General features: G+C 45.7%; 1 protein-coding gene across 1 annotated transcript in view; it reads right to left on the bottom strand.

Annotated features, from left to right (window-relative positions):
- The window catches only part of NECAB2 (N-terminal EF-hand calcium binding protein 2), a 259,662-nt gene extending 253,554 nt beyond the window's left edge, over window positions 1–6,108 (bottom strand). Inside the window, exon 1 of the mRNA XM_055000136.1 lies at window positions 5,893–6,108. Coding sequence (XP_054856111.1) covers window positions 5,893–6,108 — 216 coding nt within the window. The remainder of the gene's footprint in view (window positions 1–5,892) is intronic.
- Between the last annotated feature and the right edge of the window lie 19,422 nt (window positions 6,109–25,530).

Genomic DNA, 25,530 nt, shown 5'->3' on the forward strand with positions numbered 1-25,530 from the left:
TGTTTGTTAATAAGAAAAATGAATGAACTGTTTAGATCAGAATTAATTCCTGCATGAGCATTCCCGCACTGCCTCATGGGAGTTGTAGTTATTCTTCAGGGGCTGACCTATTGTTCCCTGTATGACTCCTGTCTTGCAAATATCTCCTCTCTCCACGTGTGAAAGACCTGTGCCTGCTTCATTGGATCGGTGAGGCAAGGCAGCATTGGATTGGAGCCACTTTATTATTCTTATTTATTTAAGGAAGAACTGCCAGTGACTCAGCTGCATATGAAGCAATTCAGGCAGGAAAGCCTGCAACAGCAGGTGTGAAGCTGCAAAGGCAGGGACAGCAAAACTGTGAAGCTGCTCCCATGATGTTTTATAGGAACTCTGAGCAAAAACTGAAGCGAGAGGTTTGCATTGCATGTCAACGAGCAGCTCCGTCATATTAAGTTCAAATGCTGATCACAGTTGTGTTAAAGTTCACAGCAGCCTTGATACAAACCAGCAGAAGAACACTAGGAGGAGACCAGGAAGGAGGACCCCTTCTCATCCTAGCAAAGGAACATGGTGGCATGAACGCAGACTAGGATTTGGGAGACCCAGGTTCAAATTCCTGCTGTGCCATGCCTGGAAGCTCACTGGGTGACCTTGGGCCAGTCATACACAGCCTAACCTATCTCAGAAGGTTGCTGTGAGGATAAAATGTCAGAGAGGAGAATGATGTAAGCCACTTTGGGTCCCCATTCTGGAGAAAGGTTGAGTATAAATGCAGTAAATAAAACAAACAAAAATAAATAAATTCTAAGACTCAATACTGCCTCTTGCTTGCTTCACAGGGCTGGGGCTGGGCAGGGAATGCATGGGAGATCCCTTGCAAGCAGGATTCCCAAGGGCCAAGCTACAAGTGACGAATGACACAGATTGGACGCTTGTCAGCTTCCCTCAAGTTTTGATGGGGAATATAGGCGTCCTGGTCTTGCAGCTTGGCTCTCCGACTGCTGTCCAACGGACTTTTCAACTGTCACTTGTCCAACATTCCGCCAAGCTGCCTACATTTCTCATCAACACTTGAGGGAAGCTGACAAGTGTCCAACCTGTGTCATTCGTCGCTTGTAGTTTGGCCCCAACACTGTTTTGGCAAATGTTGGGGAATTTGGGGAGTGGGGTGAGGATGGTGAAGTTTGGAGAGGATCTGGTCACTTCCTGGTGTGCTCTAGGATCTTTCCCTATTCTCTGTGGTAAAGACTATACTTGGAGAAATTCCTAGAGAGTTACTATGAGGACCATTTCCCCCCTCTCACTCCACAATTTCTCAAAAGTAGGAGATAGAGGCTGGGGAATTTTCTGTCAATGCCCAGGCAATTGGGAAGTCTACTTGGGAGCCCAACCACCTTACATTTCACGGGGGGAAATAAAACATATGTTTAAATAAATAAATGTCAATAGAATTACTCATTTAAAAATATACCCCTCTACTCAGCACAGTGCTGAGTAGGCAGCTTCCACACACAATCTAAAAAGCATCCAGCCTCACAGGTCTGTATCCTACAGCTCCCCACAACTAAGGCCGTTTCCACACGGCTTACCTTCCCTCGGAACGACCCGGAACATTGCATTTTCTCATGAAAACGCGAACTTCCGCATTTTTTGCACGATGTTCCGGGTCGTTCCGAGGGAAGGTAAGCCGTGTGGAAACGGCCTAAGTCTGGAGCTTTCCTCCAGCCTGAAGATTTTTCCTCAACTCAAAAATCCTGAAGGAAGTATTTCAGCTTAGCTGGGTGGAGTGGTAGAGTATAAGCCACTGTAATAAACCAGATCATACAAATTACACAGTTTTAAAAATGTTTCTCATATCCTGTTTTTGGAACACCAAGTTATTTAGATTTCCAGAGCAATTCTCTGCACTGATTACTTGGAAGTAAGTCTTACTTGGTTCAATGGGACTTCCTCCCAGGTAGGTGTGCATAAGAACTGCTGTAGCATAGTGGTTGGGTTGTAAATCAGCACCCTGCTGGTTCAATCCCTCTAGTGCCTTGGGCAAGCCACTCCTCTCAGCCCCAGCTCCACAGGTGTAGTGGTTAGGTTGCAAATCAGCACCCTGCTGGTTCAAATCTCACTAGTGCCATAAGCTCAGCAGGTGGCCTTGGGCAAGCCACTCCTCTGAGTCCAGCTCCCCAGCTGTACTATGGGGCTAATAATAACAGTGACTTTGTTCACCGCTCTGAAAGGGGCACTAATCTGTCTAAAAGGGTGGTATATAAGCACACAGTAATTATTATAAGGTAGCTCCGTTGGAGCCATATACTTTGTAGTGTATGTTTTGCAATCCAACTTGCCTGGAAAAGATAAACATGCATGCTTTTTAGTCCCTTAGGCCTGGCTTTAAATAGCCTAGAAGAATTAAGTTGCATAAAAGGCTGTTGGATGGACCACCATGAATGAATTGTGCCAATTCAATTGCCGGCTGCAGCAACCGAGTTTTCTTCTCTGGAGGACTTGCAAAACAGTTCAATTTGCACTCACCCTATTAACTGCCAAATTCTAGATGATGCTGTTTCTGTAATTAATGATTGCTCTACACTGATTCTGTAATGCTCTTTTTCCAAAAAAAATACTGATTTTTTAAAAGTATTGCTGCTGTGATTTTCCACAGGTTCATTGCAAACAATAGTTCTCTCCTTTGCCTAATCCATCACTGGCCAAACTCTTGGACGGGACAGACACACACTTTTAATACTGAAGGCACATACCGTTTCTATCTCTGAAAAGGCTGCAAGGAGGTACACCCAACACAATGATAATAATTCTAGAAGGGCAGTTGTGCTGCAGCAAAATTAAACAGGAGTCCGGTGGCACTCTGAAGACAGACAATTTATTACAGCATCAGTGTTCATAAGTGAGAATTCACTTCATTGGAGGCACAGGGGTGTACATCCATGCATCTGAGCTCCGACTCACTTATGCTAGAATAAATGTGGTTTATTCTTTAAGGTGCCACTGGGCTCCTGTTTAGTTTAATCTAGAACAGTAACTCATACAGAGATGCTTGCTCTGAGCGGCGCTTGGTACGCTTAACGTTTTCTGCTGCATCTCTGCATCAGTGTGGCTGGATCACTTAGCCACTCTTAGTACAGACAGACGGCCCCGTTTCCAGCCCTCATAGAAGACAGATTGCAAGAAAGCACACTCAGAGCTTCAGAGGGATCCCTACCAATTTTTCACAAGACACTGTTTGGGAATGGCCAGCATTGCTACTTATTTAGTCTTTATTTTCGAGTCCAGCTCAGAGCCTGAATGGGTTGACTTTACGTGCCCCCTTAGGCAAAGTTTAGACAACTATAAGCATTTGTTTTGGGCTACAATATATATTTGTTTTAAAAGATAGCATTGTTCTGGATTTAAAAGTTGCAATTTTTATCTGAAACAGGTGCAGGATTCGCTAGCTAAAATAGCACTTGGATAAAAATAGCATGTTGCTGAAGTACAAAAGGTTTTGTATGCTGCTAACAAAATACCGATTCTTGCAGTCATTGATACAGGGTGTTGGAGTAGGAGGAGGGGAATTGACGGATGCTGTTTGTGTGTGATCGCTTTGATCCATCGTACCAGAGAGCAGCCCTAACAAAGAGTACCAATGAAGTTATGGATTCTTCTATGTCCCCCTATATCTATCCATCCATCCCAATCTGGTCAACCAACCTTCTTTGAAGACTGAATATCTGCTAACTGCTTTGGAGTTTGATGCATCAGTTCTTGAAGGTGTAGGGCGGGGGGGAGAGCTAACAAATTCTGTTGCAAAATTCTCACCAAACTTCCTTGCTCAGTGAAAACAGAAACCAGCAGCAGCCCTTGATTGTAATTGCAATCAAGCCCATTTGTCCTGCATATATTGCTCAGATTAAATAACCAACAGGCAGCCTGCACCTTTCAAAGCACCATGTGCCCGTTGATTAAAGGCTTAATTGCTAAGAACCTCCCCTCGAGTTTTATTGCACAGTACCTCCCGTAATGCAAGATACTTTGGTTTCAGTCCTGTGAATCTACAAAATACCCTTCAAAATTAAACTAATCCGGAGAGGGAATCCTCTCCGCCCGCCCCATTGCAATCCAAGAAGAAGCTATACACTCTTACAACTGTGTGCCGTATTCCACCCAAGTGCTGTTTTCTCTTTCTGATTGCCGTGGAGGAGGGAGGCCAGAAATTTTTCGGTAAAAAGAGGGGTTAGACATTTTTAGTTTGGTTGAAATCTTCTCTCCCTGAGCAAAGGGTATTATCAACAGCAACAAACATTATCCAGTTCCCCCTTCTCACCTTCTCACTCCATTCACAACCCTGCCATTGGGAGACAATCTTGACCTACCTTACAGGCTTGTTGCAGAGAATACACACAAACCATCTCAAATGCTATATAAATGTTAAGCATTGTTAATAGATTATTGCGGGCTGGTCCCCTTAAACAGAGGGAGTGAACTATGTGGCCAAGTATTGGACTGTAAACTCCAAGACCTGGGTTCAAATTCCCACCTAGCAGAGGAGTTTGCTGGATGACTCTGGGCCAGTCATCAGTTTCTCTGATCCACACCACACTGATCTACAGGGCTGCTATGGGGATACAAGTCGGAGAGGGAGGCAATATGCCATTCTGAGCTCCTCCAAGGAAGGAAGCGATAAAAAGGCTTTGGGTGATCTTAAAGATCCAGAACGGTGGATCTGTTGTGACATTGACCTGGAAACGGGCAATCGAAAGCAGCTCAATATCCCCCCCCCCCCGCCATCCTGCCCATCTTTGAGAATTAAGAATTTCTTCTGCCCATTAACACTAATGGCAGAGTTGCTTTGGAGCAAACAGCCAAATAAAGACAAGTCCCTGATCTCTTAATGGGATCCTGGAAGGTTCCCAACTCTGTCCAGTTTAGGAGAGATTCCAGGGCTTAAGCCTGCCTGAGGGATCTCCCCTCTAGCCTTGATTAAAGGGTTGCCAACTGCTTCCCCCTAGGAGAGCTCCTGTGCTCTTAACAGCTGCCAAAGCTTTTCTGGCACCACAATGAAAATAACAGGACACCTTCATGCTTCTTCAAAAGCAAGCCACGGAGGGCTACCTGGGAGGGAAAGTTGGCAACCTTTCAGTATTCTAGTCCTCCATGCATGCAGTTCATTTAGGAGATGATGAAAAGCATCATGCACAAGCACACAGACACCCTGCAGCCCTGTCCTCTGCAGGTTTACTCAGTAGTAAGTCCCACTGTGTTCAGTGGGGCTTACTCCCAGGCAACTTCACAACTCTGCCTATCTCAGAGAGAGCATGCCACTCTAATTTCTGGAGCTCGAACTAGATCAAACCCGATCACCCACTCCCATTTCAGAGAGGTCACAACTTCCCTTTATTCTGTTTTCTGCATGCATGGTGTGGATCTTGGGGCGGGGGGGGGGCGGTCTCCAATGTTTTAACAGAAAAAGAGCCCCATCGAACCCAACAGAAGCTCTCGAAGTGGGTAGGGCAATGAAGGCAGCAGCTTTCTCTGGGGCTTAATCTGCCCCTCCCCGAGCCAGAGGTAGATTGCCTCTGCACATGGAGTCCCTGCCCGCGAGGAGCATACATGGAGGTTCTACAGCCGGTATCTTCAAGGCAAGTCCCCCCCGCCCCGCCCCAAAAAACCTGGCCAGATCCTAAAGAAGGGCGATTCTCAGGTCTTGCAAGGGCTCCGAGTCGCCTGGCAACATTGCAAAGGGGGTGGGGTGGGGGTCGGCAATTTCATGTTTCTTCCTCCGCTCCGCCGCCCCTGTGCGTTTAGCCGCTGCCTGGCCCGGGCGGCGGCGGCGGCGGCGGCGGGAGCCTCTGCTTGCAAGAGCCGGGCAGAAACGCCGAGGCAGGGAGGCGAAGCGGGGCGGGGGCAGCCAAAACTCACATCCAGGATCACGGAGGCGCCTTTCCGCTGCTCGGGCAGGCAGGCGGCGTGGCCGGCGGCCTCCTGCAGGATCTCCCGCTCGGCGAGCACGGCTTGGTCGCTCATCTTGGTGACGATCCAGCGGAGCAGCCCGTCCAGCCCGCCGAGCTGCGGCTGCTGTTTGCGGAGGAGCCTGTGGACGCTCTCCCGGCAGTAGCGCGCCGCTTGCTCACACATCTTTTACGGGCGCCTTCATGCTGGAGCCGGGGGTATTCCCTCCCACCCGGGCGGCGGCAGCCCGGCGGCTCCGGCTCGCTCCCCCCGCCTGGCGCTCCCTCGCTGGAGCTGGAGGGGCTGCACGGGCAGGCGGGGGAGCCGCGGCTGGGCCGGCGCGGGGAGAGGCAGGCGAGTCCCTGCCCGCGAGGAGCGTACAGTGGGCTTGTCTTTTGAAAGGGGAAGGGGCCGCCGGGGCCGCGCCGGCTCTTTGCAAGTTTCTTCGTGCATATTTGGGTACAGATGTATAGGCACCACGTGCAGCCACCCGGAGTGGGAATCCAGCCACCTTTTAGAAAGCAAAGCAAAACTTGTACGGGTACAGACTAAGACCAAGATGGGTAGCCAGCCGTGTTAGTTTGTCTGTAGTAGCAGAAAAGAGCAAGAGTCCAGTAGAACCTATAAGACTAACAAAATTTGGGGTAGGGGATGAGCTTTCCTGAGTAACAGCTCACTTCTTCAGATATTATGACTCACAAAAGCTCATACCCTACCATGAATTTTGTTAGTCTTGTAGATGTTACTGGATTCTTGCTCTTTTCTACTACTTTTCAAGTTTGTTCGTGCATATGTGGTTACAGATTTATAGGCACCATGTGCAGCTGCCCGGAGTGAAAATCCATCCACCTTTTACAACCACAACAAAAAAACTTGCACAGTACAAACTGAACAAGAGCTGGGTCCCCTATTGCCTTAAGGGCCCTGACGTGTATAACCCAGGTGAGCCTGATCTGGTCAGATCTCAGAAGCTAAGCAGGTTCAGCCTTGCTTAGTAATTGGATGGGAGACATCCAATAAAGCCCAAGATTGCAGAGGCAGGCAATGGCAAACCACCTCTGTTAGTTTCTTGCCATGAAAACCCCACCAGGCATCTCCACAGGTCAGTTATGACTTGAGGGCACTCTCCACCACTACCACCTTAAAAACCAACTATATTTCTGGGGCACTGACAGACCAACACAGCTACCCACCTGAAAATAGGTACAGACTGAGATTATTTTTCCTACCAGATACAAAAGACTGGATATTATACCCTAGGGACTGGGAATTAAAAATCCACTGCTGGGCACTTGTCCTGCAAACTATGGAGAAAATGTATGCCCTATTTATACCTGTTTTAGGCAGGTAGTTGGTCTGCAGTAGAACAGCAGGATTTGAGTCCAGTGGCACCTTAGAGATGAACAAGGTTTTCTGGGCGTGAACTTCCAAGAGTCGGTGCTTCCTTCTTCAGATATTTATACCTGCTTTTTCTCCCCAGTGGGGACTCAAAGCACTTTGCAACATTGTTCCCCTCTCCTCCATTTTATCCTCACAACAACCCTGTGAAGTAGCTTAGTCTGAGTGCTGATGCCTGGCCCAAGGTCACCCAGCAAGCTTCCACGGCAGGGCAGCGATTCACACCTGGAGGTAGTGTTGTGTAGTGGTTAGAGTGTCGGACTAGAATCTGGAAGATCTCCGTTCGAATGCGTACTCTGCCATGGAAGCTTGCTGGATGACCTTGGGCCAGTTGCACACTCTCCACCGAACATACCTCACAGGGTTGTTGTGAGGATAACATCTCGGTGAGGAGAATGGCGTGAGCCAGTTTGGGTCCTCACTTTGGGGAGAAAAGGAGGGGCATAAAAATAAATAAATAATGACTGATAACTGAATTCTGGGAAAAACAGGACATTTTTGATTACCTAGGCAGAAAATAAATGATATAGAAGTTCACATAATTAAAATATGCTAAGGAGAGGGAAAGAGAAATAAAACATATCCAGGCTTACAGATGCTAAATATAACAGATTTTTATTTATTTGAATTGTTTGTTTAATTACCAAAACAACTCTATATGTACTGTTCACATACTTATTGTTTATACATGATTGTATAAGTTTCAATTTAATGCCTAATCTAGAACGTGTGTAATAGGGGAAATAAAGAACTAATAACCTGAAGGACCATTTCTTCCCATCCTACCCAGCCTACCAGTTAAGATCTCCATCTCAAGACCTGCTTTTTGTGCCTTGCCTTCAGAAGTGAGGCGAACAGTGAATTTTCTGTGGTGGCACCTTGCTTTTGGACCCCCCCCCCCCCAAACCGAGGCTTGCCTCGCACCAACTTTACTTTCTTCAGGTGCCAGGCTAAAACGCATCTTTTTATCCAGGCTTTTAATTAGGGGTTTTGTCTTATTGGCTTATTAATTATCTGCTTCTGTTTTATGGACAGTTTTTATGCTGTTAATGTCCAACGGCTTTTATTTAAATATTGTGGTTTTGAATTGTAAGCTGCCTCAAGCAGGACTCTGAAGAGGTAGCATAGAAATATTCTAAATGAATAAATACCACCACCCTCCAATAGGACAAAGTCAGATTAACATGAAATTTAGAGCCAAGCTACAAGTGATGAATGACACTTGCCTGGCAAGTGAACAGACTCACGTGTATCCCTCCCTGTTCACTTGCCCTCCACTTGTTCACTTGGATTTTCCTTCTGAAGTTCCTTTGTAGGAGAACAGTAACTTTTACATCAGTAACAGGAGGGTGGAGATCTCAGAAGGAATTGCCAAGCACCCTCAGCACCCCACATTCCAATGGGTGCTGTGAGAAAAGCCCCAATGAACTGCTATAAGTGTGATATAAATGCTTGTAGCACAAGAATATCCCAGAAAATCAGAGCAACGGATCACACTCCAGGCCCACCAAGACAAGCAGAACCATGCAGTATTTTGCCATTACTCCTTTTGTAAGGATAGATTCATTTCAAAACCAGCTCTCATTTGGTTGACGTTTTCTCATATGGTCGTATAGAAAAGGGGTGCATGACATTTCAACAACAGCTTGCAGCTGCCAGACTAGCTAAAGAAAATGTGCCCAATGCTTTTTCAGCGGCGGGAAAGGTCTGAGAAAGATCAGGAGTGCTCGCTGCTCCCTGATGAATGACAGAGAAAGGTACTTTTCATCTCCCTTCAGAATAATATTTTCCCTCTGCTCTTACACTCAGCCAGGAGTTTTAACTAATTAAAGGCCTCCTGCAGGTCAAGGCAACCATTCCCTTTGGAGCCAAATGTCAGACGACTTACTAATGTTTGCTAATGAATGGCAGATTGTGGTTTGTCCAGCTGCGCAGGATCCAAAGGGGGTCGTAGCAATGGCAAAGACCCAGCACACGAAGGTACCGGGTCAGACCATTAGTCTGTCAAGTTCAGGGTTATTGACTTTGACTCAAACAAGCCAAAAGAAGACCTCATTCAGTCCATAAAAAGGGTGCTGCAGGCGCCTCGGTTTGCATTGGGGCTGAGCACGGAAGGGAGAGGGATTTAACCCTGTATGTTCCTGTTGATCAGAGGTGCCTGGGAATCCAGTGCCCAGAAAATTTCCACGTGCAGAGGGGCGCAATCCTACTGCTTGTAGCTCATGTTGCATGTTGTTGTAGGTGGTAGAAAGTGTCCTCAAGTCATGGTCAATTTATGGCAACTCCTGGAGGGGTTTTCATGGCAATTTATGGCAATCCCTGGCAAGAGACTAATGGAGGTGGTTTGCCATTGCCTGCCTCTGCGACCCTGGTCTTCATTGGAGGTCTCCCATCCAATTACTAACCAAGGCTGACCCTGCCTAGTTTCTGAGATCTGATGAGATCAGGCTCATCTGGGCTATGCAGGTCAAGGCATTGTTGTAAGTAGGACTATGTAATTTTCTGCATTCTTTAACACATCATGTCAATACTTATTTTTCTGTTCAGTTCTATTTTCTGATTGATTCCTGATTTCTACTGTACATGTCCTATTGCATTGTTTTATGGGATGTTGATTGTTAAGAGCAATGGGACTCTAATCTGGAGAACCGGCTTTGTTCCTTTGCCATATGCAACATGGTCTGTTTCCACATGTCCCACTCACCAAACACTGCCGGTTTTCCCCCTTCACTCCACACATCTCCGGTTTCAAAATGGTAGCAGGCTGTTTGGCTTTTGGCTTTTTGGCACCTGTTCTGAGGACATACTTTCCTCCTGTCTCCAAAAAAGTACCAAGAAAACAGAAGCCAAACAGCCTGCTACCATTTTGAAATTGGAGACGTGTGGAGTGAAGGGGGAAAGCTGACAGTGTTTGGTGAGTGGGCCGTCCCTTTAAGGACATGTGGAAACGGCCATGGTTGCAATTCCAGTTGCGCACGATGCACATGGGAACTGGGAGAAAACTTGCAGCTCAGATTTCATCTGCACATTACAAAGTACTTGTGTTTGTTGCGTAACAACATGAGGACTCAACAAGTTCTGTTGTGGGGATAATAACAACATACTTTGTAAACCGCTCTGAGTGGGTGTTGTTGTCCTGAAGGGCAGTATATTAGCCAAATAATTTTATAATTATAGCAAAGGCCATGTTATATTGCCACTCAAAATATATTACACCATCTCTAAACTATTTTAGTTTTAGGCTGGTCTTTGGTTTGACACTGGTTTCATGTGCTTAGGCTTACCATTGGGTTTTATGGTACTTCAATCTGTCTTTTTTAATGCTTTATTATTGGAAGACACCTTGAGAGGGATGAAACACAGTGTGGGAAGTTAATGTTTGAAATAAGCTACCTCAGAAGATGGCTGTGTGCATGAGTTGAAGACACAGAGAGAGAGAAAAACAGATTTCTTTTGATGGGTTGTAGGTCAAAAAGCACCAAGAGGCTATTCAGTCTAAGAGAAGTGCTTTCCATTCCATGTATCTCTATAATTTATCACCCACACTCAAGCTGGCCAGAAGAGTGAATGCCGGCTTTACAGCCATACCAGGCAAAGTTTAGAGAGTGGGTTCTCTTACAGCCTGGTGTTTTATAGGAGTATGTAGGTTTTCCCAATGGGCCTAAGAGCCAGTTTGGTGTAGTAGTTAAGAGTGGCAGGCCTCTAATCTGGAGAGCCAGGTTTGATTCCCCACTTCTCCGCTTAAAGACAGCTGGGTGACCTTGGGTCAGTCGCAGCTCTTTCAGAGCTCTCTCAGCCCCACCCACCTCACAGGGTGATTGATGCGGGGATAATAACACTTTGTAAACCATTCTGAGTGGGCATTAAGTTGTCCTGAAGGGCAGAAGGATGACAGAAAAAACGGCTGAAGTTCCTTTGCCATGTGCAACATGGTCTGTTTCCACACATCCTCAAAGGGACGGCCCACTCACAAAACACTGCCAGTTCCCCCCCCCCCTTCACTCCACACAGCTCCAATTTCAAAATGGTAGCAGGCTGTTTGGCTTTCGGTTTTTTGGTGCCTGTTCTGAGAACATATTTTCCCCTTGTCTCCAAAAAAGTGCCAAGAAAACAGAAGCCAAACAGCCTGCTACCATTTTGAAATTGGAGATGTGTGGAGTGAAGGGGGAAAGCTGACAGTGTTTGGTGAGTGGGCAGTCCCTTTATAGACATGTGAAAATGGCCATGGTTGCAATTCCAGTTGGCCACCATGCACATGGGAATTGGAAGAAACTTGCAGCTCAGATTCCATCTACACATTACAAAGTACTTATGTTTGTTGGGTAACAACATGAGGACTTTGCATCTTTATGCCAAGTTTGCAGATGATACCAAAATATTCAGGATGGTAAAAACTAAGGTGGATTGTGAATAGGTACAGAACCGTCTCTCCAGTCTGGCTGAAGGGGCAACAGAGCGACGAATGAAGTTCAGTGTGATGCGTATAGTGTGAGATGATGCATACTGGAACCAAAAATCATAATCTTATATATATATATATATATATATATATATATATATAAAGACAAGTGTCCTGACTAACTCATCAGCACCCAGCCCAAACCCCTGGACCTAGAAACTTGAAATTTGGGGAGAACGTTCCTTTTGTGATGTAGAGGCTCACTAAGAAGGCATTTTAAGAAATTTACCCCTAAGGGGGTAAAAAGGGGTAAAATGTGTTTTCCCATAGGGATACAGCTTCCCTGTGTGGCTGGCAGGGTACTTCCACCCCCACCCCCACCCCACTACCAATGCCAACTCAGCCACTCTTCCCTGAGGTCATTTGCATATGTGGCCTGATTGGTCATCATCCCAACATTCTAAACAGTATGCAGGACACATGCAGTACCTCAGGACACATTCAATGACTCCCAGTCACTGAATGTGTCCTGAGGAAAAAATACACCTCCCAGTCTTCTCCTCTAGGGTTGCCAATCTCCCTGTGGAGTCTGGCTTTCCTGTGTGGCTGGCAAGCTGATGGGTCAGCTGTGGAACTCTGGGTTCTGAGGTAAAAATCAAGTAAAGGAAACTGCAGATAATTGAAGAAAGGCAGTACAAGACTCCTGAAAAGGGATTTTATATAAAAGTCAGTATGGCAACTGATTTTTTAAATGTTCATGGGGAGATGGTGCACGACCTTTCTAGGGGCCATTTCAATGCGAACCTCTCACATGAACCTGCCCACCACACTACCCCTCCCTCCGTCCAACTCTACCTCACACCTCTTGCAGCCATCACCTCTTACTGCCTCCAAAAAGCCTCCTGGCAAACTTTGTGTTGTAAGATATACCGATCCTAAAAGGAGGAAGCAACTTAGAGATGTGGCAAAGAAAAAATGCACATTGTACTCCTGTGGTGCACTGAGCAGCAGTGGCCAAGTACCAGCAAGTCCCGAGTCCAAAGGAAAGGTGACCATCCCTGCAGGCCTGGGCATAGTAGTGACGACCCTGGCAGACCTAACCGCCACAATATACCCTGATATCGTCGCTATCACGGAGAAGTCCATGGACTGGCTGTGCAAGCGTGCCATTCTGACCCCCAAGATCGACAAGGCTGCCATCATTAATGAAACACAACTTAACTCCCTCAAACGGGCAGAAATGGAGTACAGATCTGTGGACTCAGTGGTGCAAATTGATGGTGCGGTCCACTACTCTGTGGAGTTCCTTAACATGCTCAACCCTCCTGGCTTCCCAGCCCACAAGCTTCTGCTCAAAGTGGGGGCTCCAAAGTGGGGGGAAACCACCAATGAGATCATCAAAGAGGTCCTTCAGTAGGAAAAAAAAGGTTGTACGTATTTTTCACTTTATTTATTGCACTACAATCTTTTCCTTTTAAAAATCTCTTCGATAAATATTACATTTAAAAATTCACTTCATCAGTTTTCAGCATCAACACACTTTGCTTTATTCAAACACCTTTGTGAAGCTCGGGTACTATGCTATTATACTACAAAACCAACTCAACCCCCCCCCCCACAAAACCAAAAAATGTTACATACCCATAAATATTATAACTGGATTTAAAGTAGTTAAATACCGTAGCAAAGCACAAGCATCAAGCTAGTCTATATATATAAAGAAAAGTGTCCTGACTGACTCACCAACGCCCAGCCCAAACCCCTGGACCTAGAAACATGAAATTTGGGGAGAACATTCCTTTCATGATGTAAACACCCTCTAAGAAGGGATTTTAAGAAATTCGCCCCCTAAGGGAGTAAAAAGGGGTCAAATGTGTTTTCCCAAAGGGATACACCTTTCCTGTGTGGCTGGCAGGCCGCTGCCTGCTTGCACCCCCACCCACTGCCAGCTCAGTCACTCTTCACTGATTGGGCCTTTCAAGGTCATTTGCATATGTGGCCTGATTGGTCCTCACCCCCCACATTCTAAACAGTATGCAGTTGCTATTGGGAGTAACTGAATGTGTCCTGAAGTCAAATGCACATCTCAGGGCCAAGCTACACATGACGAATGACACTTGAACGGCAAGTGGATTGAGTGGAGGGCAAGTGAACAGGGAGAAATACACTTGCTGTTCAAGTGTCATTCGTCATGTGTAGCTTGGCCCTCAGGCTTCCACTAAAAGTTCACCAGGTTTGCCAATCTCCCTGTGAGGCCCAGCTTCCCACAAACCAAAAAATGTTAGATACCCATAAGTATTATAACTAGATTTAAAGTAGTTAAATACCATAGCGAAGCACAGGCATCAAGCTAGTTTTGAATATATGGCTGAGAACAGAGATTGAAAGAGATCTTGGGCTCACAGTGGAAAGCTCATTGAAACTGTTGACCCAGTGTGCAGCAAAGATGAAAAAGGAAAACTCTCTCCCAGGAATTATTATGAAATGGATTGAAAATAAAACTGCCCATATTGTAACACCCTTGCATGGAGCCCTGATGTGGCCTCATTTGAAATACTGTCTGCAGTTTTGATCTCTGTATCTGCAGAAGGCCCTGCTCAGGTGAGCGAAGCTGTTGTGGTGGTGCACAGCTAAATCAGTTGCAGAAGCAGCAAGATGGTTTCAAAAAGCCCCGTCCTCTGTCCCACTTAGGAAACGAACAGGAGAGCTTCCTGGAGCTAAATCTATTTGGGGCTCTGGTTAATTCTAAGGAGCAGAAGCAGGAAGTCACCGCAGGGTTTTTGTAATTGGGTTTCATGAAGCAAAAGTGCCACGATTAACTAAGGATTCTAATTGGACTATTCACATTTGTGGCAGAGGGGGGCAGCGATTCTAGTGTCATCAAATAACGGTTGTATAAAGTATGTTTGAGGGATTTTAATATCCTAGATCAGAGCTTCATTGCGAACACGAGAGAGGGTGAATATTCAGAGACACCAGGAAGACAAACCACTTCCGTCTGTAACGAGGTGGGTTGCAACCAGGGCTTTTTTTCAGCTGGAACGCGGGGGAACGGAGTTCCGGCACCTCTTGAAAATGGTCACGTGGCCGGTGGCCCCGCCCCCTGATCTCCAGACAGAAGGGAGTTGAGATTGCCCTCCGCGCCACTGGCACAGAGGGCAATCTAAACTCCCCTCTGTCTGGAGATCAGGGGGTGGGGCCACCGGCCATGTGACTATGTTTGCCGAGGGTGATTTAAACTTTAAAAAACTCCCCCTTGTTCCAGCTGACCCAAAGTGATGGCATTTTGCTGTCCTGAGCTCCACCACTGAGTTCCACCACCTCTTTTCCCAGGAAAAAAGCCCTGGTTACAACGAACACCAAAATAAGTTCTTGTGTGGCACCTTACAGACAGGTTTATTGCAATATAATGGGACTCACTTGATTAGATGCCTGGCGTCATTTGGTAAGCACGCGTTGGTATAGACAAGAAAGATATTAAACAGTGGTAACTTGCAAGCAAGGAAAAATGTATACAAATTGCATGCAAGTCCTAGAAAATGAATGATCAAATGCAAATGTTTATGACATTTTTAACTAGTATCAGATGATAGGTATCAATCCAAAATGGTCTAGTAATGCTGCCCGGTGCTTTAAACCATCCCACATTTACTATTTTCCTTTCCTAAATCCTATTACATACATTAGTCTATTATATTTGTCATGCCCCAGAAATTAATTGATCATTGATATACCAGAGAGTATTCTTTTGTTTCCAAGCATTAACTTTTTTAAAGATATCATAAACATGGCTAAATCATTTCTCTCTCTCTCTCTTCTTTTTTATGCATGGTCTCTGAATCTTATTCATAAGAACATACCCAAGAGTTTGTGTATTCTTAAAATTCTAATTCAAAAGTCTAACAAATCCTAAACATGTCCGTCAAAAATGTAGGAAGTTTGTATTCTGTGAAATGCCCCTTGAATACCTACTGTATGGCAATTTAAATATTATTTTTATTGAGTCTTAGAGGACTATATTTACTATTTCCCCTCATTCACTTGAGAAGCCAGAAATAAACTGGGTCACTCTCACTATCACCAGAACTCAAATTCTGCTGTCTATTGCAGATCAGCACAGCTACCCATCTAAAACTATCCTAAATGGCATCACTCATTTAGTACTCTGTATTTGCATTGCATGTTAGAGGCTCCACCTAGCTCCCATGTCTCCCACTTTGCTCCTACAAGCTAACATGGAGATGATCTATGTCCACATTCCAATTTCAAGCTATTGTGCTCCAGGAATGGCAAGTGTACCCCTAGTCAGGGCTTTTTTTCTGGGAAAAGAGGTTGTGGAACTCAGTGAGTTGCTCTTGGAGAAAATGGTCACATGGCTGGTGGCCCCGCCCCCTGATCCCCAGACAGAGGGGAGTTTAGATTGCCCTCCACGCCGTGGCATGGAGGGCAATCTAAACTCCCCTCTGTCTGGAGATCAGAGAGAGGAGCCACCAGCCATGTGACCATTTTCAAGAGGTTCTGGAACTCCGTTGCACCGCATTCCAGCTGAAAAAAAAGCCCTGCCCCTAGTCCCTCCCCATTACCACACTACAGGCTTGTGTGTGTTATGTGCTGTCAAATCACCTCCAACTTATGGTGACCCTATGAATGAAAGACCTCCAAAATGTCCTGTCATTAACAGACTTGCTCAGATCCTGCAAACTGGAGTACATGGCTTCTTTTATTGAGTCAAGCCATCTCGTTTTAGGTCTTCCTCTTTTCCTACTGCCTTCCACTTTTCCAGGCATTATGGACTTTTCCAGAGAATCTTGTCTTCTCATGATGTGACCAAAGTACGATAGCCTTAGTCTTCTCATTTTTTGCTTCTAAGGAGAATTCAGGCTTGACTTGATCTAGTACCCACTTATTTGTCTTTTTGGTTGTCCATGGTATCCACAAAACTCTCCTCCAGCACCACATTTCAAATGACTCTATTTTCTTCCTGTCAGCTTTCTTCACAGTCCAGCTTTCACATCCATACATAGCAATGGGCAAATCTATAATTTGGATTATCTTGATCTTGGTTCCCAGAGAGACATTTTTGTCTTTAAGGATCTTCTTTAGCTCCCTCACAGCTGCTCTTCTGAGTCTCAATCTTCTTCTGATTTCTTCATTGCAGTCTCCCTTTCGGTTGATGATTGAGCCTATGAATAGAGAACAATCTTGAACACTACAGATAGCAAGACCAAATAGGTGTGGTGTGCTTCTAGAGATCAGACTTAGAACATTCAAAATATAAGAGAGCTTATTAAATAAATAAAAAATACACATGAGAATACACAGCAGGATGAGCAAGGGTACACAGAAAAGGTGAAAATGTGCAGTCCCTTTTCCCTATATTCAGTACTAAGCAAGGTCTAAATAGGACAGGCTAGGTTTACTTGAAGTTGCAGTAGTTTAAAGTTCATCATTATTTTAGTTCTCATTGCTGGGACCTCTCCCCATTTTCCCTTTCCATGTGGACAAGATGGAATCCTTAGATGAAAGTTTAGTCCTGTGTGGCCTATGCTTCTGCAAAGTGCTGCTCTTGGTGGAAAAGGAAAAGAGAGACAGCCTCTTTCTTCTCTGTGTCCAGAGAATTCATAGTCTACCTTGGGGAGTCTGTCCCACCTTGGAGTTATTTTGATCTTCCTGCCACTCAAAGGAAAAGAATATATTCTAGCTCTTTGGCTATTTCCCTCTCTGTCTCTTTGAGAGAGGAGTTAGCCGTGTTAGTCTGTAGTTGCAAAAGAGTAAAAAGTCCATTAGCATCTTTAAGAGTAACCAACTTTATTGAGGCATATGCTTTCGAGAACCACAGCTCTCTTCGTCATCTGACGAAGAGAACTGTGGTTCTCGAACGCTTATACTTCAATAAAGTTGGCTAGTCTTAAAGGTGCTAATGGACTTTTTACTCTTTTGTCTCTTTGAGTGTCACCTTCCAGCAGGTGTGGGGTGGTAAACCATTGTTCTGCTTCAGCCATAGTTATTAGCATAACTAGGAGCATGAGTGCCCTGTGTTTGATGGCTCCTTCTCCTAAGCCCCTTCTTTCTGCCAGCTATGAATTTGCAGTTGGGTTCCTGAGCACACACAGAGTGTAATCACAATTACTGAACTATTGGGATGAATTTTTGGGTGGATGGCCTTTCTTTTAGTAGTTATACTAAAACTTGTTTGCGTTGCTAGTTCCCATTAGGGATGCCATGAACTTCACATCAAATGGTTTGACAATCGAACTTAACATGTTCAAAGGCATCGATTAGACCTAAGCCTATCTCCCAGCCTGTTTGGTTTGTGTCCAACTGCAGTGAACGCCTGTTGGACAGGTTTTCATCTGGCTTGTTCAAAACTGAGTGAGCACACATCAAAACTCTGCCAATCAAATCAGATTGGCAGCCATTATCTAAGGACTACTCATACAAACACCAAAGGAAAGGAATTATTTTTAAACACATGTATTACGGATTTCTATAACTGGGGCCCATTTAACTACCTATGGCTGAATCCACAAGGCAAACCACAGTTTTCTCTGCATTTTGCTTGCCGTTTCCCAGGAAGACTTTTTGAAGAGGGGTTTAACTGGATATTGTCATTGCAAAGTAACAAGAAAGTAACACGACCACTGAAGTACTAGCTTTCATTTTTTTAAAAAGTCTCTAGCCCCTTCTGTTATGGAGTTGGGGGAAATGGAGGCCATGGCTATAGGAAAAGCTGATTGGACTGTACTGCACTGTTAGGAAGGGAAAGAGTGAAGCAGCCTGTTGAACAGCCAGGCTGGGCAAACTGGGGCAAACTGATTATTGAAAAACCGAGTCCCAGTGCACATGAGCTCTGAACAGGACAGGACCTGAACTGGCGGGTGTCCGAGCTTCCTTAGTCCCTATGTATAATTTCCTTTTGTTTTGGAAACAATTTCTTAAGATCAGAAAGCACCAAGTCTGTTTTTAGATCTGTTTTGGCGCCAAGTCTAAGAAAAGTTTTGTGAAAAGCTTTTAGCACTTGGTTCATATCAATCCAATTGGATCCTTTGTTTTAAAACTGGATCTCGTGCTCTGCAATGTACTGTAACTAGGGGTGTTATCAAATTTTGTGGACACGTGGTTTTGATTTTGATAGGGGCTGTCTCCTCTCAGGATGAAACTATAGTCTTATTTTCTGAAAAGTCCAGGAAACTACTGCTTCCACCATAGGAAAGGAGGATTATGCTTCGAGCTCATCACCTTCAGCAGAACAGCAATGGTGTAGGGAGAAATGTAAAGGAAAGACGAGATGCCTGCTTGTGGCTCGTTCAATAAGGAAGCTTCCAGACTCTTGGTTATTCACAATTACGTGGCTGCTTTTCTCTGGGCTCCAGCTCTTGGGCTTCCCCTGCATTGGGTCTCCAAAATTAACTCTTCGGGGAATCTTGGTCAACTCTTTCCCTTTCAAGGGGACAGCCGATGGCGGCTTTTTTCCTGAACTTGAGCTCTCTCGGCGACTCTAATTGTGACCAAGAGATAACCTTTTCTATGTGCCTAGGGCAATCTAGTGCCCCTGAATTTTGTATTGTTTCCCCCCCCAACACCCTTTCTTGGCAGCCATACTAGAATAAAGCCAGTTAACTAAATATGACCTCCCAGGGCTTTTTTTTCTGGGAAAAGAGGTGGTGGAACTCAGGACCGCACAATGACATCACTTTGGGTTAGCTGGAACAAGGGGGGAGTTTTTTAAAGTTTAAATCGCCCTTGGCGAAAATGGTCACATCGAATTGTATACAACCGTGCCCGACTAACTATGTAGTATATATTGTACTTGTTTGTATCATCCAATTTACAAAAGTTTATGCAAACAGTGCAATTTATTCCAACCACTAGGGTATATTATTTTTCAGTGCAAAATCGTATACAATAACATTTCACAATTATAAATCCTTATCATAATAATATTCCACGTAACTGCTGACGGGTACGCCAGCAAAAGGTTCTACAGCAAAAGGTACTACATAGTTAGTCGGGCACGGTTGTATAAAATTCGTTGTGTTGGTTGTTCCGTGCCTCTCTCTTGTTTTTGTGTGAAAATGGTCACATGGCTGGTGGCCCCACCCCCTGATCTCCAGACAGAGGGGAGTTTAGATTGCCCTCTGCACCATGTTGCAGAGGGCAATCTAAACTCCCCTCTGTCTGGAGATCAGGGGGCGGGGCCACCAGCCATGTGACCATTTTCAAGAGATGCCAGAACTCCGTTCCAACACGTTCCCACTGAAAAAAAGCCCTGTGGCCTCCAGTTCCATCCATTTAGTAAAATTGCATGCCAGAATATCCATTGAAGAAGTACATGCCACAGCTGCATTTTTACCCTTTCCAACAATTTCAAGTTTTCCTCTTCTATTCAATCTGATGAAGGCAGGTTTTAGTCCTTCTGGCTTGGTAGAAATATCTTTAATTAGGGACATCACTGAATTCTGCAGATTCACTTGTTCAATTTGAATATCCTCATTTGAGGATTTGCTTCTCCTTCATGCAAAATGAACCTATTAGTCTTATTTTCATGCTACTTCCTATTTCTTGTATCAATTTTTTTTCTTGTAATACATGTACTGCCCCCCCGCCAAGATTACTTGGGAGTATGTCCTGTTTGGGGTTGATGGCCACAGAGTGGCCAAGGAAAAAGAGAAGGATGGAAGGCTGAGTCAATCTTGAGCTGGCTACCTGAACCTGGCTTCCGCCAGGATCGAACTCAGTGGTAAGCTGCTCATGACCTGAGTTCGATCCTGGTGGAAGCCAGGTTCAGGTAGCTGGCTCACAGTTGACTTAGCCTTCCATCCTTCCGCGGTCGGTAAAATGAGTACCCAGTTTCCTGGTGGGGAAAGTATAGATGACTGAGGAAGGCAATGGCAAACCACCCCATAACAAAAAAGTCTGCCAAGAAAACATTGTGGTGCGATGTCCCCCATGGGTCACTAATAATGACACGGTGCTTGCACAGGGGGACTACCTTTTTGTTTAAAGATGTTGCCAGAGTAAAAGACACAGGTTTAGGAACCAGAGTGGTATAGTGGTTGGAGTTCTGGACTAAGATCAGGGAGGCCTAAGTTCAAATCTCCCTCTGCTGTGGAAGCTCCCTGGGGGACCTTGGGCCACTTGTACACTCTTAGACTAACCTACCTCACAGGGTTGTTGTTTGGATAAAGTGAAGGAGAGGAGAAGGCATAGGTCTTGATAATGGAGGCAGGTACTTTGGTGAACCTGAGATGCTTCCCACTACCATGTGATTCATCCTGACAGCTGAGTTTGTAGCGTATGATTGCATTTTGAGCACTGCAGATTGCATTCTAACATTGTAGAGTGCATTGAGCACGGTAGATTGCATTGTAGAATGCATTGAGTATTCTAGCATTGTAAAAAATACGCGTCTGTTGCCAAGTGACCTCTTTTACAGCCTGCATACTGTTTTTCTCCATTTTGCTTCCTATGAGCCACTCAGAATGGTCCAAAGAGCTTTCTCACTGGGGCCTCATCTTTCAGCCTCTGCCTCCCCAAAGACTTCTCTGTGCATAATCTGTCTCCACTGCTATCATCACTTGCTTTGTTTTTGCCGGAAATGACCGATGCAGGAATAAGAGACACTGTCCACCAGGGCAGAAGTTAAGTGGGACGGGTCAGTGCCGACACCGGCTCCACGGTTTTGGTGAGCCGGCATCTCTATTCAACATCATTCAGCCTTTTTCTTTAGGCAAAGGAAGATTTTTAGTATCATACCAGCCAAGGATGAAACTTACAATGCTTTCTTATCCGAGTCTGATTCCTTTAGCCACATGACAGTAATCCAGATAATTAGTCCAGCATTCCCTCTTGGTAAAAGTAAGCTGTTTATCACAGCCTCGCAACACGCAGCAACGGAACACAATTTTCTATCTTTGGGCAAGGTTTCTAAGCATCCTGCAGCGGCTCAGCCTATGAGGAGATATGCCAGAGGCAGCAATTACGTAAGGCCAAATGGGATCCCATTGCTTCTCAGGGTTGCCGGAGTCTGCGGGGTGAAAGTTGCAGTACACCTTCTTGGCCACTAGCTGGGGAAGTGCTACTGAGCACCAGCTGCCAAACAGTCCTCTGTCTACCAGCCAGTGCAAGTACATATAATAAACGTGTGCATTGATTGATACAGGGTGGAAATACAAGTTACTAAGTACCTAGGTCCAGAGGAGTTCGCCGTGTTAGCCTGTAGTTGCAAAATAGTAAAGAGTTCAGTAGTACCTTTAAGATTAATCAACTTTATTGTAGCATAAGCTTTCGAGAACCACAGCTCTCTTCCTTACTTCAGCCAACACCCAAACATCGGGGCGGGGGGGGGAGTTGCAAGGGGATAATACATGACCAGATTAAGATGCCTTATAAAAGTCAGAGCTCTGGTCCATTAAGCTATTGTCTACTCTGATCAAAACTGGCTCTCCAGGGTCCCGGGTGGGGTTCTTTCACATCATCTTGCAGCTGATCCTTTTAATTAGAGATGCCAAGTATTGAATCTGAGACTTCTGCATGCAAAACCGTTGCTGTATCACTAAACCACAGCCCCGCCTGAAGACAAAGCACAGCCCAACATCTGCATCTCTGCTGCAGAGGTTCAGAAGAAGGGAGTTCAAGGAAGAGGCTCCTCCCTTTCCCTTCCCCAGCAGTCCCTTTCCTATCTACCCCAGTATCTTCAGGGGGTATACTTCCAACCGTATGTTGCCGTGCATGCAAGCAAAGTAAACTACCCTGAGCAGGGTTGCCAACTCTGGCTTGGGAAATGCCTAGAGATTCAGGGGTGGTGCCTTGAGAGAGCAGAATTTGGACAAGTGAAGGAACTCAGCAAGCTTGTGATGCCATAGAGACTACCATCGAAAGCCAAGCTACAAGAGATGAATTACACGAGGATGCTCATGTGAAGGGAGTCACAATGTTAGCTGGGAAGCTGAGTTTTAAAAGAGATGGGAAGGTTTTGTCAATTTCCCCTCTCTACAGTGCCAGCAAAGATGGCTCTTCAGAGGTTTGTTAATTTCCTCTTTGCCTCCCCAAGGCTCTGTCAGTTTCACCTCCCCTTCTAGGAGGCGAAGAGGAAATAAACAAATCCTCTAAGGAGCCTTCTTTGCTGGCTCTGTAGAGAGGGGAAATTGACAAAACCTTCCGATCTCCTTTAAAACTCAGCTTCCCAACTAACATTGTGTCTCCCTTCACATGAGTATGCTCGTGTAATTCGTCTCTTGTAGTTTAGCTCTACCCTCCAGAGCTGCCATTTCCTCTAGGGGAGTTGAACTCTGTGGTCTGGAGGTTGGTTGTAATTCCAGGAGAAGTCCAGGCCCCACATCGAGATTGATCATTCTGACCCTGAGCCAGGTTGATCAGTGGCCAAGCATCAGGAAGTGGCAGCTGATCCACCACTACCAGTCCCAACAGAGTCCTGCAGCAGGGGAGACTTGGGGGTGTTCTGGGTTGAAACATGAGCATTCCACTCATATGACACAACCATGAAGGCCAGTAGGTCTAGTTAGTGCTCCATACAGCGCACACAATAAAATGACAGTTCGGTGCAAACTGAAAACCACAGCCAACTGTGCGTGCATCAGTTCCAACCTTAATTTTAGAAATTCTCCCAAGTTCAGCCAGAAGGCAAAACTGGGTCCACCCACAGAAAACAGCAAAACAGAATGGGGGACAGCTGCTCATCTCTCTTCAGAGTTGCAATCATACGTACCCGTCTTGTCACGAGTCAGGTCATCAGACCAGCCCTGCACGGATTCTCCACATGAAGCAGCAACATTGGAGAAATAATTCCTTCCCTGCACAGTTTTTCACATGAGAAAACTGCATTGGGGAGAGCCAGCAGCCTTTTCTCCCCCTACAGCACTGTTCTGAGCAGGGCTTTTTCTCAGTGGGAACGTGATGGAACAGAGTTCTGGCACCTCTTGGAAATGGTCACATGGCTGGTGGCCCCGCCCCCTGATCTCCAGACAGAGGGGAGTTTAGATTGCCCTCCGCGCTGCAGCATGGAGGGCAATTTAAACTCCCCTCTGTCTGGAGATCAGGGAGCGGGGCCACCGGCCATGTGAACATTTTTGCCGAGGGCGATTTAAACTTTAAAAAACTCCCCCCAAAGTGATGTCATTGTGCGGTCCTGAGTTCCACCACTTCTTTTCCCAGAAAAAAAGCCCAGGTTCTGAGCCTGTCTTGAGCTCTCCTTTTTCAAAAAGAAGCAGTTCCCCCCAGCTGCTGTGTGACTGTGAGGAGCACGTTAAACAGAGTGCATGTCCAGGTATTGTCTAGTGGCGTCCTCACAGGTCCCCCAATATGGTGCCCACCAAGTGTTTTTTTGAAAGTAGTCAGGGCCGGGTGGGGCTTTTGTTCAGCGGGGCTTCTGATTGGTCACTGGAGATCTGATTGGCTGTGCAGGTTTTTTAAAACATTGCTTTGGCAGCAGCTGCCACCATAGCACAAGTTCACTGCAAGCAAGTTAGTTTAGGTGGGTGGCCCTGTGGGTCTGCAGAAGAACAGCAGGATTTGAGACCAGTGGCACCTTAAAGAGTGTAAGTTTCTGAGAGCCTCGCTACAAGTGACATCTTACACGCGAATGGCACTTGATCATTTTCGCAAGTCTTTCTGGGAATTGAAGTCCCTCTCCCCCACCCCTTTTCTTTCTGTTCCTTCCCCTCTCTGTTAGAATGCCTGCCTGAAGAGACGGAGAAAGCCTGCTTCTGCAAATCGCTCCTCCAGTCACAAGCCTGCTCTCAATGATCTTTGGGGGTGGGCAGCTGCGACTTTCTCAGCTTTCTCCAGAGCATCTCCCCCCCAGCAAGACAATTAGCAAAGTTGCAGCTGCCCGCCCCCAAAGATCACTGAAAGGACACTAGGACTTCACCGACATGTCAGCTTTCTCCAGAGCATCTCCCACCCCCCAGCAAGACGATTTGCAAAAGCTGCTATCGTAGGCTTTCTCCATCTCTTCAGGCAGGCATTCTAACAGAGAGGGGAAGGAACAGGAAGAAAAGGGGTGGGGGAGAGGGACTTCAATTCCCAGAAAGACTTGCGAAAATGATCAAGTGCCGTTCGCGTGTAAGATGTCACTTGTAGTGAGGCTCTGAGAGTCAGAGCATGTGTCTGAAGAAGGGAGCTCAGGCTCTCAACAGCTTACACTCTGAAGATCCTGTTGGTCTTTCCGGACTCAAATCCTACTGCAAGCAAGCTGTGTGTATGCAAGAAAATATTTTTAAATGTGTTTATTTCAAAATATATCCTGTCAAACAGAGTTTCTCCTTGAAATGTTGAAGAGTTAATATTAGAGTGACACATTGACAGTTTTTGGCTGGCTCTCCCTCCTGCAGCAGCCAGTTTGGGGTTGACTCCACTGCCTGTGACAGCAATTTTGGGGTTGCACCCATTGCTTTGTGTCAGAATCCCAAAAGTGCTCACAGACTTGAAAAGAGTGGGAGATCCCAGCTGTAACTGGAATCAGTATTCCAGGACTCTCCGACTGAGAAAATCAAATGCTGCCAACACTTACCAACCAAGATACTTTAGCGGCAGATGGTGGGGATCGAACCTGGCACCTTCCACTTGCAAAGTAGGTGTTCTTCCAGTGAGTCACATGTGCCTATCATTTATGAACCAAAGGAGTCAGCCATGTTAGTCTGTAGTAGCAAAATAGAAGAGAGTCCAGTAGCACCTTTAAGACTAACCAACTTTATTGTAGCATAAGCTTTCAAGAACCACGGCTCTCTTCATCAGATGCAACTTGCAACTTGCATCTGACGGAGAGAACTGTGGTTCTTGAAAGCTTATGC

The sequence above is a fragment of the Eublepharis macularius genome, chromosome 16 (genome assembly GCF_028583425.1).
Source record: "Eublepharis macularius isolate TG4126 chromosome 16, MPM_Emac_v1.0, whole genome shotgun sequence".
Lineage (NCBI taxonomy): Eukaryota > Metazoa > Chordata > Lepidosauria > Squamata > Eublepharidae > Eublepharis > Eublepharis macularius.